This window comes from Limulus polyphemus, unplaced genomic scaffold (assembly GCF_000517525.1).
Source record: "Limulus polyphemus unplaced genomic scaffold, Limulus_polyphemus-2.1.2 Scaffold40, whole genome shotgun sequence".
Taxonomy (NCBI): Eukaryota; Metazoa; Arthropoda; class Merostomata; order Xiphosura; family Limulidae; genus Limulus; species Limulus polyphemus.
The window spans coordinates 1,084,558-1,105,746 of NW_013665650.1; the positions used below are offsets into that span (position 1 = coordinate 1,084,558).

At 34.5% G+C, this 21,189-nt stretch overlaps 1 protein-coding gene across 1 annotated transcript in view; it reads left to right on the plus strand.

Moving 5' to 3' along the window:
* Window positions 1–1,988: 1,988 nt before the first annotated feature.
* LOC106461679 (sprouty-related, EVH1 domain-containing protein 2-like) overlaps window positions 1,989–21,189 on the plus strand; it is a 207,584-nt gene continuing 188,383 nt past the window's right edge. Inside the window, exon 1 of the mRNA XM_022388846.1 lies at window positions 1,989–2,216. Within this exon, the coding sequence (XP_022244554.1) occupies window positions 2,120–2,216 (97 nt within the window). The 5' untranslated portion in view covers window positions 1,989–2,119. The remainder of the gene's footprint in view (window positions 2,217–21,189) is intronic.

Here is a 21,189-nt window from a genome sequence, read left to right on the forward strand (position 1 = left end):
CTAAAACATTTCACTACACTTTCATGGCCCTCGTTATTAGCATCCTCAATATGAAAAGTAGAATCTGAGAAGACTATAGAATACAAGTAAAAGAAACTAGGCTAAATGTTTATTTGCACGTAAATTTGGTAACCCTTGTTCATCTCGTTGAGATAGAAGGGTTTGTTTGTTTGTTTTAATTTCGCGCAAAGCTATACGAGAGCTATCTGCGCTAGCCATCCCTAATTTAGCACTGTAAGACTAGAGGGAAGGCAGCTAGTCATCACCGCCCACCGCCAACTCTTGGACTACTCTTTTACCAACGAATAATGGGATTGACCGTCACATTATAACACCCCCACGACTGAAAGGGCGAGCATGTTTGGTGGGACGGGGATTCGAACCCGCAGATTGCAATTCAAGCGCCCTAACCACCTGTCATGCCGGGCCAAAGAAATAGAAGGGAATGCGGAAGAGACAGATGACTGTTCGGGGGGAAGTTGACCCTTGTTAAGTGTTACAGTCAGTTTCAAGACCACGCCAAGTGTTTAAGAAGTAGCGTCACTGTCAGTTTTATTTTCCTTACCAAACAATTCTGTACAAGGCCTGTTTGTTTCAAACAATTCTGTACAAGGCCTGTTTGTTTCAAACAATTATATACAAGGCTTGTTTGTTCTAAACAATTCTATACAAGACCTGTTTGTCCTAAACAATTCTGTACAAGACCTGATTGTTCCAAATAATTCTGTACAAGGCCTGTTTGTTCCAAACAATTCTGTATAAGGCCTGTTTGTTCCAAACAATTTTATACAAGGCTTGTTTGTTTCAAACAATTCTATACAAGGCCTGTTTGTTTCAAACAATTCTATACAAAGCCTGTTTCCCAAACAATTATATACAAGGCCTGTTTCTTCCAAACAATTCTATACAAGGCCTATTTGTTTCAAATGTACATACATATACCACCTACTTACCTGCACCCATAATCACACACACACACACACACACACACACATACATATTGTTACAAATAAAGCACAGAATATACAAAATTCCATAATGACGTTTATTATTTCTCTTTTGGTTGAAATTCTTGTTTTTGCACCTTTCAATTTTTTTTTCAGTGCAAAACAGATAATATCATCCCTTTCCCGGCTGGCAAAGAACAATTTCACACATGTGCACTGATACTGTGCTGAAACTTACGTCATTAATTAACTAATAACGAAAAGAAAGCTTATCAAGATCTGTTTTGCTTTTTGTGTATTTTTTAAGTTGCCTTTCAGCTTTCAGAAATTTTTTTTTATTCGTTCTAAGAAACTTTTTTATTGCTTGTGCTTAACGGAAGAGCACGTTTTACAGGCGTAATGTGCAGCAATATCAGTTTTAATGGAGCGTTTAAACATATTCATTTACCTCCTCAAAAAATAAAAGGGTAAGAAAATGTAATAAACCAGTGTTTGTGCTCAGATGCATCAGGAAAGCTATTCTTACACGTCAGTTGTCTTTGTTCACGTTTCGCTATATATGTATCTGTTTCCCTTTGACCTTTCAATAAATAGAACATTTCAAGCTGGCAGTCTTTAGATATTTTATGTTAGTAGAAAATGCGATTAAACGCACATATTATTCTTGCCTGCAGGCAGGCACGTCTTGATCTGGTACGGCCGACCTTCTGTCCAGCTTGGCAGCTCGTAGAATTAGGCGAGCATCAACAATGCGAAGCTCGTTCGCCAACAATTCGCCTTAAAGGGACCGAGGTGGTGCATCGTTTTCGAATGCACCCAACTCAAATTGTTGACTAAGATCAGGTGTTGGACACATTCGGCTTTTTAAAACTGTTTTAAACTGTAATCTTATATATTTTACAAGGTTTGTACGTAAACAGTTCCGGACTATTCGCGTCGCCCGGTTGCCATGGTGACATTTACGTAGATTCCCCCCCACGCACACATGTAAGCTCGACAACAGTTGTTTGCTGCGATCCGACTTGCCTTTTGCGCGCCCGATACAGCAGTGGCTTGAGGATAGACACCCTGCAGTTTTCATACAGTGTTTGCAGGTTCCCTGAAAGGTCACTGATGAAAAATTACCATTTCGGTCTCTTCTAAGTTATGTATCAATTCCGAAAATTCTTTACATGGTGAGTTTCTTGAAAATACAGCTCAGGTCCACTACGCAATGTCCTTGTGGCTTTTTTCCCTCTACACGGGGAAAAATGGGTTTGGTCCATACAGGTAAGGTGTTGTTCAATCTGCATGAGAACAGAAAATTGTAGCCTGAAATGTATTTTTTTTTCAGGAAATTCTCTCAACTTTGAACTGCATTATATAATTTCCTCCTTTATCTTTGCTGTAACTTACTTTACCTCCCTTTTTACTTCTATGCTCAACAAATTGCAGATTGATGTACTACTCACATCACTCATAGAAACTACCCTGATGCATCATTCGTATTGGACTTTAAAAACAAAACAGTGCATGTTTTACAACTATTGGTGAAATGTTGTGTGAGTGTATTAAAATGTTCTTACTTTTTGAAAAGTCAAGATTATCAATGGGAGCTATTAATTTAAAAGAAATATATTTAAAAACATCATATTAAAGTTATTATCTGTACTTATTATCAGAAATTAAAAGAAAAGCTTTACATGAACGAACAGTTACATCTTCGTGTTGTTTTGTCTTGCTTAGATGGTAATTTAATCCTATTAAAATGTATTATTTACGTCGTTTCACATATTAGATGTAAGATATTGTTGTAATGTTTGTTCACTTACTTATTAACATACTTAAAATAGAATGTGTGGTTTGTCTTAATGCAAATAATTTTGTGACACGTGTATCATAAACTTTTGAAACTTTGAGCCAACGGGCGTGCCTTGGCGAAGTGGGCTCGCGCCCTAGTCGGGATATTTTGATCAAACTTTATTGTGAGACGTTGGTAACACTAATGACGTAACAGTTCACATGACACAGTAGTACCAATCACATTCAAGATTAAAAGTTTAGCGAGCATTCCAATTTTCATCATTCTAGAATGTCAAGACGCAGTACCAAAACGGAAAATTATCCTTCCTATGGATCTTACAGTGCGATTGCACCAAACAGTTAGCAATACAAGCAATACACGTGACAGCAAATGTCATCTCTATAAAGTGACCAAAACCGGACAAAAAAAAAGTTTCTCTCTTTTTCACTCTGAAAGCAGTATTTGATTACTTGTCTATTTTGATTGGTTATTTTAGAGCAAAGTTATATTGGGATATCCGCTTGTCCACCGCGGAGAATCGACCCCCCAAATTTTTGCGTTGTAACTCCGTAAACTTGCTGCTGACCCACCGGGGGACAGCAATATTTCAATGATGAACCAGATTTAAAATCAGGCTTTGTGAGACTAGACCAATGGTTTCCATCTTCATCATTTGCGCTGTGTAATACTAGAGTAATCATGTCCACCATCATCTTTTTTACTTAACTTAAAAATCCAGAATTGTTTCAGGACCGGGAAGAAGGTTATTTATTTATCTATTTATTTGAAATTAAGCACAAAGCTACAGAATGGGCTATCTGTGCTCTGCCCACCACCGGTATCGAAACCCGGATTCTAGCGTTGTAAGTCCACTGAGGGTGGGAAAAAGCTTTATTTTTTACATTTGAAAACTAGCAAGGACAAGGGAGAAACTCTTTCAACATTATTTTACAAAAGGAATATCCAATATTATTTAAAAATTAAAACTAATAGACATGGTAATGGTTTATAATCACTGAGACAAGTGTTAACATTTGACACTTCTTAAAAGATTAAAGTTCGATATCTTTTACTTGATATTACAAAACTAAAACCGTGCTATCATTTTATATTTGTAAGTAGATATTACCAACTAAAACCGTGCTATCGTTTTATATTTGTAAGTAGATATTACCTATTAAAAAAAAGTGCTATCGTTTTATATTTGTAAGTAGATATTACCAACTAAAACCGTGCTATCGTTTTATATTTGTAAGTAGATATTACCTATTAAAAAAGTGATATCGTTTTATATTTGTAAGTAGATATTACCTATTAAAAAAGTGCTATCGTTTTATATTTGTAAGTAGATATTACCTATTAAAAAAAGTGCTATCGTTTTATATTTGTAAGTATATATTACCAACTTAAACCGTGCTATCGTTTTATATTTGTAAATGGGATTCACACTGTGTTCTGCTCATAAAAATATAATGATTATTAACATTTGATATTCGCAACAAAAATTCATATTAACAAACACGCGTCTTTATTAGCATTTATTACCAAAAAGCATCAACGTTAGTATTTGTCGTCAACACACGTCTACGTCAGTTTTTTTTTTCAATACAATTTTTATTAACAAACGCCTGTATGGTCTTTGTTACCACGAGGCATCTGCACTTGCATTTATTAAGAGCTGTTTACAAATAGAACGATAACGGCAACAATGCGTATAGGTAAAATTGTTCACACGTTATGGTTTGAAAAATATCTACATAAGTTTGTAGAATTACAATGACAACAATGCGTATAGGTAAAGTTGTTCACACGTTATGGTTTGGCGCATACCTGTTTACGTATGTACAAACACAACGACAGTTACTACAATAAGTATAGGTAAAACTGTTGAGGAGTTATGATATGTGACATAATAGTACTGTTTGTACAAACACGCCGATAACGACAATAACACGTATATAGATAAAGTTTTAGTTCGACAAATATCTACGTATACTGATACATACACCAGAACAATATTTCACATGGTGGGTCCCGAATGCCAAAGTGAAATATAAATACATGATCGCTAAACATATTAACCTCACCTAATGAGAAAAACCTTACAGATACTCTCTCCTCATTAACTGTCCTCTAAGAGTTCGCGTTTTCCCTCCAGATCTGTGAAATCTTCGTATAGCGATCAAAACCTACGAACTACCTAAACTAACTCGAAGCTATATCAAATAGTTCTCAGTAATGCTTACAATGTCATGACTCTGGAGCCGGAAAAGTGTTTATTTATAGATAGAAAGTTTTGTTTGTTTCGGATATTTGCAAAGATACTCAAGAGCTACGTGTGCTATCCGTCCATAATTTTGAATTGATAGACTAGAGCAACCACTACAAACTCGATGCTGTAATAGAATAGTGGCATCTGACAGTCACTCTTATAACACACCCATGAGCCCCCAGAGAGCGGTCCGCGGTTTTGCAGTAACGGGACGCAAAACACGAGCCTTCGTATAACCACTAGGTCACTCCTATTACTGAAACAATATATATTCTTCAATAAGGTCCCCCGGTGGAAAAGCGGTAATCCTGGGTTCGATTCCCCCGCGGTGGACACATCGGATAGCCCAATATGGCTTTGCTATAAAAAACAACAAACGAATTAAGTACTTCAGTAAGTATTACTGTACGGAACATTTACTTCAATACAAATTACTCGATGGTGTTAACAATCTCTTACTATTAACGAAGTTGTACTATAAGGTATGACCTAAAAATCTGCCTTAAAAAGATGTGTGACGATCAGAATTATAGTGTACTTTTGTAGACTCATATCAGCTGCATGAAGCCTAAAACCCTGACGGTCAGAATTATAGTGTACTCCTGCAAAGATATATCAGCTTTGTGAAGCCTAGATCCGTGACTGTCAGAATTATAATGTACTTATGCAAAGATATATCAGCTTTGTAAAGCCTAGATCCGTGACTGTCAGAATTATAATGTACTTATGCAAAGATATATCAGCTTTGTGAAGCCTAGATCCGTGACTGTCAGGATTATAGTGTACTTCTGTAGAATTTATCAACTGTATGAAGCCTAAAACCCTGACTGTCAGAATTATATTGTACTTATGAAAAGATATATCAGCTTTGTGAAGCCTAGATCCGTGACTGTCAGAATTATAATGTACTTATGCAAAGATATACCGGAATACAGCCAGCTGATCGTAAGTGTACATATTATACGCACTGTGCAATATATATATATATATATGTCTATTATCATGTAGTTATGAATAATTATTATGATTATTCCAATTTATGTTTGCTAATACTAATATCGTCATTCGTGTTTTTATGTACTGCTGAACATTAAACTAAGTATGAGTCAAACTGTTTTACGTTGACCAACACGTGAAAGTCATGCATTATATACCTACATATGTGTGTGTTACTTTGCGTGATTCATATACCAGGAGAGAGATGAATCACAGTACTTAATAACAAAGAAAAGACAACGGTTTCTCGTGTATCCAGTTTAAGAAGTGTTTTCTCTCTACCGTGGTAAGAAACAGGTTCGATTTTTACAATTAATACATGAACTGTAGGCTATAGCAGGTTTCTCGATCAAAATGAATTTATGATGCACTCTTTATTAGATCCATAGCAATGCAGCAATAACAAGTGCGTAGGTGGAGCTCGCTTGCCTGGTGCTGACGTCAACGAATGTGCTTTAGTGACGTCAGAGATACCGGATGTTTCTGAGCCCCACAGATTTTGTAAGCGTGTTCTTTAAAGTTCATAAAAATTAACTTAATATAAAACATATTATATATTAAGGAAATATATGTTCTTTATTTCTTGTTCCTACGACTATTCATTTCTGCTTTGTGGCTTGGATATATTGAGATGTTGAGATCAGTGTTAACCTGAACCTTAGAAACTCACCTTTCAAATCCTTAGAAATATAACCCGTTATACTAAACTCACCCACTGCAACAAGTAGACTAAAATGATTACAGTAAACAATACCCGTGGTAGCAAGTATACTAAAACATTTACAGTAAACACCTTCGTTGGAACAAACAAACTAAAACACACGCGTTGCAACAATTAGACTAAAACATTTACAATAAACACCTCCTTTGGAATAAACAAACTAAAATACAGTAAACACACCCGTTGCAAAAACTAGACTAAAACAGTTACAGTAAACAAGCCCGTTGTAACATGTAAACTAAAACAGTAACAGCAAAAACCTCTGCTGTAACAAGAAGAGTAAAACGCAACATACGTTTTGTCGAAAACTCGCATTCCAGCAACAGAACAAAGAAACAAAATTTCAGTTTATTTTAGCTGATCTTTAATATCGGCTTCAGTTATAACTGTAATAAGACGATACGTTTTGCGATAAAGTTTTAAGATCATTGAACCAACTGCAGATTTGCCCACTCCAAAGATGAACACCTCCTAGTGGAGGCTGTTGGAACTATATAAGTTTTCTATCACACGGTGAATGGACTCGAAACACCTGGAAGAAAAAACTACACAAAAATTCCAAATAAAAGGGCAGCGTTTTTATTTTTCAACTATTATGATACATATATATGCTGTATATATATTGATTCCAGGTTTTATACAATATACAATGATAAACACGTCAAAATACTGTTTTATAATACTAAAAATCGGGTTTCGATACTCGTGGTGGGTACACCACAGATAATCCATTGTGTACCTTTGTACTTTACAATAAAAAACAGACAGAACGCTGTTATTCGCCCATAATCAGGAAAACGGTATATATTTTCCCAGTGGTTTATTCATGTTAATGGAGGGGTTAATTTCGATCACTGGAATAATCCAAACACAAAATTACTTAATAATCCATTTTGTCCCAACATTTTTCTAGCAGATACATTAAACTTGTATTAAGTAATATGTTTATTTTGAAGATTTGTCTGTAAGTTAAAAAAAAATAGAAGCAAATGAGAGCAGTTACTTAATACGCAAGTGTTTGATAACTTTCAATTTCTCGTTAAAAGAATTGTTTTTGCTGTACTTGCTGACGTATAATACGAGTTCTTCAGAGTTTCTAACGCTTTTTTTTAAGATGTAAGTCATCATTAAATGAACCATGTGAAACTGGTAGTAATAGCATAACATTGTAAGTCCAACCAACTGAAACTATCCAAATTAAATTGCCCGTTTAGTTAATTATCTCTTATCCCATGGTGTATCTGAGCCACTGATAAGTTGAAAATACCCTAAAGCAGAATAATTATTGAGAGAATACGTCTTCACCTCCTTGATAATTCATCCTGTGACGGCATGTGGTCTGGTTGAAACGCTTGTCTGCCAGTAGCTTTTCCTACCCTTTTCTGGGCTTCGCTACTATTTTTAGAAACTAAGAGAAGCAAGCTTCAGAAATATCAAAGGGCAGACCAAACCATCGATCCGCCAATAGGTGGCGATGAAAATCGTGTATTCCGTTTCATGTTTCTCTCTCTCTCTCGTCTGGTAGCTGTTTATCATGTCTTATTTCATATTGTAAAGTCAGTTGTTCGAGGTCACCATACTGATGATTTACTCCAAAAGCATCCTCTTTGATCGTCACGATATGACACCTGAAGTAACACACCAAACTTACACATTAAGCTAATTCACATATCGTTCTATTACTCTGTCACCAGCAGTAGCGATCCAAGTAAGTTGGCTAATAAAGAAAAAACTGCTGTGTGCAGCTTAAAACAACAATATAGTCTTTCCATAAACAACTAAAAATTTAACAGAGGTCTCGAATCAGGATATGAGGTAGATATATATATACAGGTAGAAATGTTATGGAAAACATGACTTATTTGTTTTTGTTTCTTTTTTTTTGTTGCTACATTCTACCAGCGAAAAGAGGGATTGGTCGTCACAATATAACTTCCCCATAGCTGAAAGGGCGTGCATATTCGTTGACGGGATTCGAACCCGTGACCCGCACATTGCGAGTCGAGCGCCCTAACCACTAGTGAATGATAGAAATAAATATTGTTACGTATCTGCTAGTTTGTTAGATTCCGGTATAAATTCTTTCCGAGGAACTTCAGTGATACAAGTCCTTTCTCAATTAAACCAGTTTATTTTTACCTCGATACAACTTTGTAATACACAGAATTTCCAGTCAGTACGTTAAACTTAACTTCTTTTATAGCACACGCTATAAATCACAGTGATTCACACACTTTACTTACGGTGCCTACTGTTCGCTTGACTCAATTATCTATATCTTCAATCTATCTGCATATCTATTTATCGCTGGCTTTATTTGTCGGGCTTATATACGAAAAAAGAGGGCACCTGGCAAACACTCGGACATTCGCGAGGTTCCTCGATAAGTCATGATCCTTTTAGAAACTCCAGTGCGCATGCTCCCAGCGTAGCGTGACTTCTGCTGTCGTAACAATATAATGTGTATCAGAGTGAAGGCACTGAATCTGAGCAAGGTCCTAAAATTATTAAAAAAGATTTACAAAAGTGGATAGCTTCATACATAAGTAACCAACATTTTATAACTTAAATAAATAAAAATACACATAAAAACTGAAACTGTATTGGTAACGAGAAAGTTGTGAACGAGATGGTGTAAAAAATGCTAAACCTCTGAACTCTAGAAGCTTTGTCCAATAACAAGTATCAAACGTGTGGTCTATCTTGAGTGGCTAACATAGCAGTTAGATCCGAGGGTCTAGGGTTCGAGACTTGAAACTATTAAACATAATTCGCACTTTCACCTGAGGGTACGCGCTATAAGAGTGGCAGTTAATCCCGCTTCAGGCTGCGGATGCCGCCGACTGGTTGCCTTCCGTTTCGTTTGCAGTCCAATATTAAAAAGGCTATGTCTGAACCATAGGAGTCTCTGACCTGATCATTTAGCCCATTGTTTACATGAAGCGTAAGAAAACCAAAGTTCGACGAAAATGTCAGAGATTAAAACTTTATGTTAGGATATATTCAGTTCTTAAATTACATTATGTAACTAATACGAATTGCATTGTTTTGACACAAGTATCAACTGGATATGATTTAAAAACTTAAACTTCGTAAGAAGCCATCACTCACAACCATGAAATCAACATAGATGTGGGATTTTTACTCGATTAGCCTAATCTTCTGCACGCAACGTCAATGATAGTTCGCAACATAGGTAAGTTACTTCTTACTTATCGTTAACGAATCGTTTTGAAACTGGATTAAAGATAAATGAACTTTAAAATTTAGTTACATAAGTTAACTTTAAACTTTATTACAGATACTCAAATTCGTTGATAACTTACAATGGCTAGTTGGATTATTGTTTTTCAATATTACAATAAGTACAACTTTTCATCTACTAGTGCAGTCATTCCAAAGTACAAGCACTGTGTTAGTACTTGAAAATGACCGCACTACCACTCTAAACTTTGTACTTATTCTTATGTAATTTTTTATAGCCAGCCACTGTAAATCGTCAACGCATTTGAATATAATTATTTGGTGGGAAAAACTTATTATTGTGTTGATTACAGATAACTTTGAAATATAGTATCAATTGTATTATCTTTAACATTTGGTAACTTTAAACTTAGTTAGAGATAGTTTAGTTTCAAATATTGATTCCAGATAAATTAACTTTTAAAATTTTGTTACAATTAGCTTTTACATTGGCTTACAGATAAATTAACTTGAAAATTGTGTAACAGCTAGATTAGCGTTTACATTGGCTTACAGATAACATAACTTTTATGCGTGGTTACAGATGATTTAACTTTGGATGATGGATATTTATGCATCTAGAAAGCTATTTTTTCCATCTTTACTGAGGTCAATTCAGGTCTTAACAGCCACATTGTTATTTACACCATGTATCGTTTAAGCCTGTTCTACCGTCCACCGTGTTTTTTTGTTTTGTTTTCTTTCAGTCATGGACTACATTGGTACAATAATCCCTTGACATATTGATTTCGCCTAATCAAGATGAGTATTCTGCAATTATTAAGACAAACAAACGCAATAAATAGAAAGAAATTAATTTCATATTATGAAAATTTTTTGTGATATTCTAACTGAAAACGAAATTTCGTTATTTGAATAACCGTAACACTTCATTCAAATTTTAATGTCCTCCCGGTTGGTTAGCGGCAAGTTTACGGACTTCTAAAACTAAAATCCTGGGTTCGATTACCTACAGTATGTAAAACGCAAATGGCCCCTTTTGTGTACCTTTGAGCCAAAAAAAAAAATCACACACTCATAAACAAATCAAGTTTTAATCAAATAAATGTTGACCAGAAGAAGGCACCCAAACATAACTCATAAATTGAGAATCTGTTGCCTGGAAAAAGAAAATGTGAAGGTTAAATGTTTTCTTTAATGTTTTTGTAGTAAGATCTCTACTTCATTTTAAAATTCATATTTTCTTAATACTCTTGTTTGTTTACTTTTATGAAATGTCTGTATAAAATATATACCTTACCTTTAGAAACTGTCGGGTATCCATCGATATGTAGCGCCATCCCTTGGGTTGAATTGTGTTTAAAAGATATTTAATGATAAGTTTACCATTTATATAAAATCTGTATAAATTTTTCGTAATATAAAAAACGGATACCCACAGATCAGTCAAGTAAGCTAGAGAAATCTTGTAGCTGTAGTACTAGCTGTTTAGGGGCAAGCCCCGCTGACATAAACAGGTAGGTAGGTAGGTAGTAGACGAAAAAGGTGCTGTTTTAAAATTTTTTGAATTCTTATACCGGAAACGTTAGCGACCTTTTTAGAGTATTATTAGTATATATGCGCATAATATATCATAACCAATACTTTTAATGGTCGGTTTTCGCTTAGGAATTCAAAGGGGGTGGTTTTCTGGCGCGTGAATTATTGGAAAATTTGCAGATCCCTACTATAAAGTACAAAAAAAAACACATTCCTCATATATAACATCACACTTAATCAATCAATCTTATTTATGTATTTCTTTGATATTACTTATTTCAATATTTTGTGATGTAAAAAACTAAACATATATCCATAGGAAATTATACTTTTAAACACATTGTCAATGTAATTTTAATTATCATAGTAGCTACATTACTTGGGACTAGATGGCAGCACCATTTAATTATTTCAGTCTTTGTGAAAGCCTCTTCTGTTTGTTATTTATATATTTTAAATGTATTATATGGGATAACTTTGAAGTAGTCAAAGACCATTTCTGTAAAAACCTAACGCTGCTAAATCCAAAATCGCACGAACAGTTACATTATACTATGTTGATGGAAAACGATTAACTTAACAAGGTTTATTTATTAGCTAAGAAAAGACAATTAAAATGTAAAGAACCAAATATAACTGCATAAATTATCATTTTAACACATAGATATTTCAAATAACAGAAAGATGTATTGTAAACAAAATCTTCAGAATATGATATTCTTGAGCCTTGCATAGCTTTGTGGTTAGCATGTTGAAATGCGGATTAGAATGTCTAAGGTTTGAGCCACAATATGCCACTAAACACGCCCTACAATTTCAGCTGTGGGTATATTACAACTGTGGCAATCAGTCCTCCCATTCGGTTAAGAGCAGCTACATAGGCGGCAAATACTGCTTACTGATTGCCTTCCATCTGAAGCATCTTAAAGTTAGATATTACTATTCGTATGCGTCACCTGTCGCTGTTCTGGCTGTTTAGACCCTATGCCACTAAGGTGTTGTTCATGTTGAAAATATAAAATTTTAAATGTGATATTCTTAACGAAACTAATCCGCTTGTAAGTCCACCAAGGCTTACTGGTGTGTAAAACAAGACTAGTGAAAGCGTGGGAAATACAATATATCTTGAGATGTGTCACACTTAGGGCTATTTTAAATTTTATGGGACGTTGATGGGTGTTAACTCTAAGAAGATTTAAGAGTATGTTAAACCTAACGAGGCATAGTGGATGTGTTAAATTTTAGGGAATATAAAAAAATATTATATCTAGCTAAATACCGGTGTGCGATAAATCTAAATAAATATTTATGTGTGGTAAACTTAACGGGCTTAAGACTTGATTAAACTTCATAGTTCGTAAGAATTTTGTAAACTTAACACTAACAAGATACAGGAGGTAAGCTTTAAAAGACTTAATAGTCTGTTAACTTAATATGACTTGGGAATATGTTAAGCCTAAAGTTACTTCATAGAGTTTTAAATCTACGAGGACATGAGAAAATGCAAGAACAAATGGGAAATGGGGAGTGTTTTGCCCTAAAAGAACTTAGAAATGGTATGCTAAAATTAAGAATACTTGGGGTGGGATGAAATCTAACTGGACTTAGGAGTTTGTTAAACTCAATAAAACTGAGAGATAAGAACTAGAAAATGTGTTAAACCTAACAGAGTCTTGACATTTTTCAAACCTAACAGTTTTCTACCATTCTAAGTTATCTTATAATAGAATAGGTTCACCAAAATATGAAGTGTAATATTGATGGCGTATTAAAATCCATAAGTATTACAAGTATGTGTATTCAATCTCACTCAGAGGAAGGCTAAATTATGAATACCTATCTTTTGTGTATACAATAGAATGCGTGCATATATATTGTTACACAAATGTTGACAATGAAAAATCAACAAGTGAGTTGCTATTCCTACGAAAGTCCTTTATTTTAACAAATACTAGGCACTTGAGACCACATATTAATTACTGCTATATTCAATGACATATACATAGACAATATTTCATTCACTACAGTTCTGTATCGCAACACTAATGTCAAACTGAGATTATAGCTAAGAATATAATGACTTTGGTGTTATTAAGTATTCTTGTATGAGACAAAAAATATAATATTCCGAATGAAGGATGAGTCTTTTAATAGTGTATCGGATTTAAAATTATCAATAGATTTTGCTATACATATTAGGTCGTTCGATATAAAACGAAGTTCTAATATGAAACTTGTTAACATGGAAACAACAATATATTTGGTCAATTAATTTGCCTTTGTCGAGAATAAGTAGTACCAGAAATGCACACAACCAACACGTCATAGCCCAAGCGACAGACTGTCTACATCTCATTCAGAAAGGACAAGAATGAATGAAGCAGCCAGCACATCCAGCTTGTAATAACCACTCCTATTTAATCAATGGGCGGGTCATGGAAAACCTGCAGCAACCGGTTACAGTTATCCAACCTCTACCTACACTCATTGATTGTGCAAGACATGTTTGGTGAATCCGCCTATATGGTGGCGCCATCTAGAAGTGACGATTTACACAATTCATTGATGGTCGTAACACGCTGTCTACTCTAATCAATGAAATTCATACATAGTGAATAAATCTCGTCTGCCTGTATACATACATACACAAGACTAGTGGTTTAATAATGAATAATACTACATGTGCAGAGCTTTGAATAAACAAACACTTTCAATGTATCAATGTGTTAGTCATCAAAATATGTTATAAATTTCACTCGAATGATTCAAATTATCTCATTCACAGATTAAAAACAGTTCAGTACTTGTTTGACTAATTAAATAATGAATAATTCATTTTACTATAAAATATTTATAAATACTCATCGGCTTACAATGTGCTTGCCATGTTTTGATAACAAAGATGGCATGAGCACTTGGAAACTCGTGGGCAACAGCCATCTAAAGTAATTGTACTGGGTTTTTTCAAATGAGCATATAGAGTTATATAACTCGGCAGTCACTTAATAATGTATACGATCATGACGTTGTTTACAATAAGGTAGAAACTGGAAACTAAATCAATAAAGATAGCTATCGCTACTAGGACCTCGGGCAAGAACTGCTTTCTGAAACATTCCACGAGATAATCCCGTCTTTCAATCAAAAAACTAGGGGAAAATTCCAATAATGATTTGTAAAGATCAGTATCCCCTACGAACCACCAGATGTCGAATATTCAACATAACTTACTTGCTATTCAACTGTTCTTATTTTCTGAATAATAAAGTATGATAGTATTAGATATTATTCATGATGTTAAGAAAACACGTAGATTCAAAAAAAAATCTATGAAAGACAAAAAACAAATAAGAATACCTATAAAACTAGCGCTTTAAAAAGGTAGACTTTTTCTCATCAGTAGCAAACTGTTTGTGAACACAGTGATATACTAAATATTTAATCATGTTTTTTGCTTACACAGTTATGTTTGTTTGTTTGTTTTACTACAATATTTATAAATTATTATAATAAATATTTTATTGCGCCTTGTAGGAAAAAAGCATCACATAAATAATATTTTGTTTTACTTACATAATGCTACAGGTAAAATTAACATATTATTTTATCTTGTTTACATAGTGTCAGTAAACTGCAAAAGTGTATTTTATTCAATTTTAAGCACATTTATTCTATTTTACTCTTAAACTCCCAGTCAACAGAAAAATGTTCATTTCTCAGTTTTATTTACACAGTGTTACACAACAAAAACGAAACGTTTATTCCGTTTTCTTTACACAGTGTTACACAACAAAAACGAAACGTTTATTCCGTTTTCTTTACACAGTGTTACACAACAAAAATTAAACATTTATTCTGTTTTCTTTACACAGTGTTACACAACAAAAATTAAACATTTATTCTGTTTTCTTTACACAGTGTTACACAAAAAATTAAACATTTATTCTGTTTTCTTTAAACAGTGTTACACAACAAAAATTAAACATTTATTCTGTTTTCTTTACACAGTGTTACACAACAAAAATTAAACATTTATTCTGTTTTCTTTACACAGTGTTACACAACAAAATTAAACTTTTATTCTGTTTTCTTTACATAGTGTTACACAACAAAAATGAAACATTTATTCCGTTTTCCTCACACATTGCTGTACAAAAAAAGTGAAACATTTTTCTGATTTTCTTCCACAGGGTTATCAAACGAATATGAAAAAAATCCTGTTTTCTTTACACAGTGTTACACAACAAAATTAGACATTTATTGTTTTCTTTTCAGAATGTTGCCCCCCCCCCCCCAGTAAGTCTGTCGAGTTATAACGCTTAAAACCGGGTGTCGAAAGTGGTGGTGGGCACAGCATAGATAGCCCATTATGCAGTTTTGTGTTTAACAACAAATAAACAAACAAAACAGAATGTCACGCAACAAAAATGAACCATTTGTTCTGTTTTTTCTTAGACAGTGTTACAAAACAGAAACGAAATAATTTTTCTTTTCTCTGCTCAGTGTTACAGAACAAAAATGAAACATTTGTTATGTTTTCATTACACAGCGTTACACAACAATAAACATTATTGTTTTAATTTCGTTACGCGGCGTAAAACAGCCATAATATTAATGCTTGTCACTCTACTCATATTTTCTTATTTTACTTAATCACACAGAAGTATAATAACATGAAACAGTAGTTTTCTGATTTTATTTGCATAACGACTCCTAACAATATGGTATTATTGTAAATATTTAGTTATATTGTAGCTACATTTTGTTATGTTTTGAAATTAGCGTGTTATAAGTTCTTCTTACTCAATGGGCTGGGTGTGGTCAAATGGTTAACGTGCCCATACCGTGAATCCAGGGTACATGATTCGCGACGCGTTGCTTTAAAAACACGCTTCCCACTCTGTGGCGAGGGTGACATTCAAATTTCACTCTTCGATTACATCAAATTAGTAACAATGGATGCTGTTGACTAGATCCCTTCCCTCTAGCGTATCAGTACAAAATTAGGAACGTCTATGCTCAGACAGCTCTTTTGTGCAGATTTCCATGAAAATCGGTAACAAAATTTTACTTAATTAATAGAGCAAAATAGCAGAATAGTTGTGTATAACTTTGAAAGCTTAATAAATCGTATTTTTCCGAAAGTTCCCCAAAGAATTTAGGCACTATAATAATAATATACATAATACATTTAAACTGAACGCGATCTTCCATTGAGATGGCCTGGTGGTTAAGACGCTCGACTCGCAATCTGTAGGTCGCGGATTCGAATCCTATCACCGAATGTGTTCGCCCTTTCAGCCGTAAGGGGGTGTTATAGGTTACGGTCAATCCCACTTTTAGTTGGCAAAAGTGTCTCCCAAAAGTTGACGGTGAGTGTTGCTGAATAGATGCCTTCCAGCTAACTTATCATTTCTAAATTAGGGGCGGCTAGCGCAGATAGCCCTCGATCAACTTTGCACGAACTTCCAAAAACAAACAAACAATCTCAGTGGTATAGTACATTACGTAAATACAAAGTAGGCGTGTCTGAGAGTCTTATACAAATCTTAATACAGAATAAGAAACTTGCTGAAGTATAAATAAATAATATAATTGCTATATCTTCTATCTAATGAACTGCATTGTGACCTGGGAAAATACAGGTGTAATGATAATAATGACCAACACCCCAAGCTAGAGTTCGTCTCTCATTCTGGTGGGTGCAATGTGGGCGCTACTCATCCGTGACCTCGCTGATAAACCTGTTAAGACTTGGAAACAGCGACAAAATACATGTATGAAGACAGTTTTACTTTGAACACGTCAGCGAATAAAATCCTATCGACATTACTGTCGGTGTATTTAATGATAAAAAAAAACAAAAACATATTACGTACTTTAGCACATAAAGCGCATGCGTTTATGAAGAACTTTAGAAGCGTAGGGGTGCATATCTCATCATAGTAGTCGATACGATACGTATCTAGATATTGGTTGTAGGACAACTGCCCCCCCCCCCCTCAACCATATCTTTTTTATATTAATATAAGTGTCTAAAATAGGAAAAATAATACACATTTGTTACATTCTATAGAAGAACGAATTATCTAAAACTGTTTAACCCTCTCGTCGTGGCTATCCTTTATTGCGCATGTCACGAGGTTTTAGTGGCTTAAAGAAAGTACTTTTTTTGTTGGACGTTTCGAGAATAATAGCTCATAGCTTACAGTTCTGGTGTACTCACGTTATATAACTTTGCGCAGTTCAACATTATTATTTTATTACAATAAACAACATTTAACATTAAACCTGTTATTTTTTCCTACTTAAACAGTTCTAGGTAATTCATTCTCCTATGAAATACATTAAATGTGTGTTGTTGTTTTTTTTTTTCTATTTTAGTTAGTTATATTAATATGATAAGATGTGACTGCGGGAAGCAGTTGTCCGGGAGGAAAGTTTCCTACGGGGCCAGTTGTCAGGTTACCCTAGATATTATGCTGTGATACGATACTTATCTTAATACAAAAGTTTTACCAACGGTTTCTTACAAATTTTTATTATTTTACTTCTCTTGCCAGCTGCCATTTGGTTGATCAAACCTGAGAATTTAAAAAAAGCACTGTAAAGTGTGAAGTACTTAAATAAGACAATGTTAGTAATATAGATAATAAATTACAGACAAGAATGTCAAACAGATAGACAGATATTAACATTTTGTTATTGTTAATTTGTTATGTTACTTTGAATGTAATGTTTTTGATAAAATAAATGAAGACAACATGTAGTACTCAATACTCATCTTCCTTTACTGAATCATTAATTTTTAGCAAAAATACTTTATTAGAAATTATGATTGTTTCTGTACAAAAGACTTGTAGTGTTTACTGAAAGATTGTCAAATTTCGTGAAGGTACATAAATCATATCGTATCGGACGATGTATCGATACAATCGTATCACGGCTTCACGATAAGATAGTCGTATCATATCGCTGTATCGCCACACCTTTGATTTGAACTATTAATTAAGTAATCTGACTTCATTGGTACATTTAATTGCGTTAGTTGCTATTATTATTTTTAATCACGCCCGTTAATACGTTACGTAATAAAGTTTATCTACAGAGAGAAAGAGAAAAAGAATGTCGTCTGATTTACCGTTTTTCATTATTTGCAATACCAGTGGCTTCAACGACTGCTTAATTTCCTGGAAGAGAAGTTAAAGAGCTCGGAATGTGTTTTGAGACGTCGTTCAGAAAGGTCATTACATAAATTTTGCTCTTCTGTATACAGTAAAGGTTAGGAAGCAACAAAACAAAGGCTCATCCTCGCCGTTCCTTTCATTGTCTTCTTTTTTTTCTTCTTTCATACACAAATTGGAAATTCTTTCGTGGAGAACAAAAGATTAACAAGACCGTAATGGCCCTAAGAGTATATTAAAGGAAAGCTTCAGCTTTCCTCTCGTTTCCAGTTCTGTTGTAAATCCATGTAATGAACGTTAAAGTGTATGCAGCGTGTGGAAACGACGACAATAATACTATTAAATATGTTTCATTTAACTTAGCTTTTCGAGAGTAAAACACGATCCTTTAAGTCTACATAAGTTTCCCGTTACTACTTGTATTGTAAAAACACAATACTAAACTCTGATAGACGTTTTACATTTATATATTCTCTCTTTTGTAATTCAATAGAGCTCATCTTTCTGTTCAACTCCACACGTGCAAAGAGTTTGAATTTTTGACATTCTCGTATTTTTTTTTTAATACTGGATTCTTTAAGTAAGGGGACACAATTTGGTTCTAATTCTACTCGATTTAAAGGGGGCCGCACATGGCCTAGTGTTTAGTGTGCTGGGCTGCGTATCATAAGATCCAAGGATCGAGCTGCGATATGAACACGCTTTCAGAAGTTTGGGTGTTATAACTGTAATAATCAGCCCTGTTATGTAGCTAAGAGTAGGCGGCGAGTAAAGATGAATGGTTGCCTTCTTTCAAAATTAGGAATCACTATGCCTGAGCTTGAGGGTCTTTGAGCTGACTGTTTAGGTTGAAAATACACAAATAATATAATACTCAGCTGAAAGATAAATAATTATATATAGACGTGGTAGAGCTGCGAATTTCGAAGATTGTAAGCAGGGTTCGAATCTGTGCGAAACCGTAAAACACTCCACGCTCTTTAAAAACTGTGGCCGTGTTATAGGAATGACAGTCAATCCATTAACGCGAGTAGTAGGTTGCTGTTGACTGGCTGCATTTACTCTGGTCGTTAATATTTTTACCATAAATGCAAAAAAAAACAAAAAAACATACAGTACATAACACATATATTGAAAAATGTTCCCGAACTCCAAAGTTTACTTATAGTAACAGTAAAAGTGATATATCATTATCGAGTCTTCTCCCCTTTTAGTACACTTGAGTTAAAATTAGTTATCTAAAACGAACTGTATATATACGTGTTCGATTCATACCATATAAAGTACTGCATAAATTCATCCTACGAAGATTCTAAATATTTATTGCTACATTTATTTTACTTCTATAAAACTGTAATACTGGTAATAATTGTTAAATTTGTTTGACTTCACTGAAACGGTTTTTATATCCCATTCGAAGATTTATTCAATCTATTTATATTCCGTTTCGTATGGGGTATAAATCAAAGTAACAACACTGACAGAAATGAGCTTACGAAGAACGGCAGAATCGTGAGACAACAGCATCGAAGCGCTAAAACGAAATGGTATATTCTCAGACACCTTAATTCTCCTGACCACAATAGTACCTTCCACATGGTAATCTCAGTAATGAGAAATACAATATTAAGGAGTTAAAACTAGAAAGCCTTGAACACCGTCTTGTTTGTTTGTTTGTTTTGAATTTCGCGCAAAGCTACACGAGGACTATCTCGGGCTACTCTTTTACCAACGAATAGTGGGATTGACCGTCACATTATAACGCCCCACGACTGAAATGGCGAGCATGTTTGGTGTGACGGGGATTCGAACCCGCGACCCTAAGATTGCGAGTCGAGTGCCCTAACCACCTGGCCATGCCGGGCCTTTAAAGTATATACTACGTGTTTCAATCGAACATTGGTCTCTCTTTTTCAATGTTCTGTTGAAACACATAGTATTTTCTCTACATTAAATCATTTTTATTTATGTTTATAAATCGTTGTTTCTCAATTTCCTGTTGTACTAGGTCGTCAAGAAATTAATGTCGCTATTTTTAGATGAAAAAATCCGAACAACTTATACATCAAAACAAAACATTTAGTAAATGAAATAGTCTCCATTATTATCGATGATGCTTTTCCATCTTAAAATCAGGTTGCTAATGCCCTGATTAAAGAAATCTCTTGGCTTTGAAGCAAGAAACATGTCCTCTTTAACACCTTCCACATTTACATGGGCTTGATTTAAACGTTTCAGTTGCTGACTATAGATCTGTGCATTGACAGATCGCTGTATATTGAGGAGTTCGAAATGAATTACTCCTTTGATGTCCCACCAAATGCAAAATATCACTTCCTGTGGATGGAGTCCAGGTTTTGGGGTCGGAAGTGGTTTTCGTCCAGGACTGAGCCATTGTTTTTGGCGTTTAATATTCGCATAGATAATCTATTTTTCATTACCGGTGACAATTCTGTCCAAAAATGGTTCACGCGCATTACGCGCCAGAAGAGACGAACCAATGTTCACACGTTGGAAACGATGATCATCAGAGTTCGTGAGGC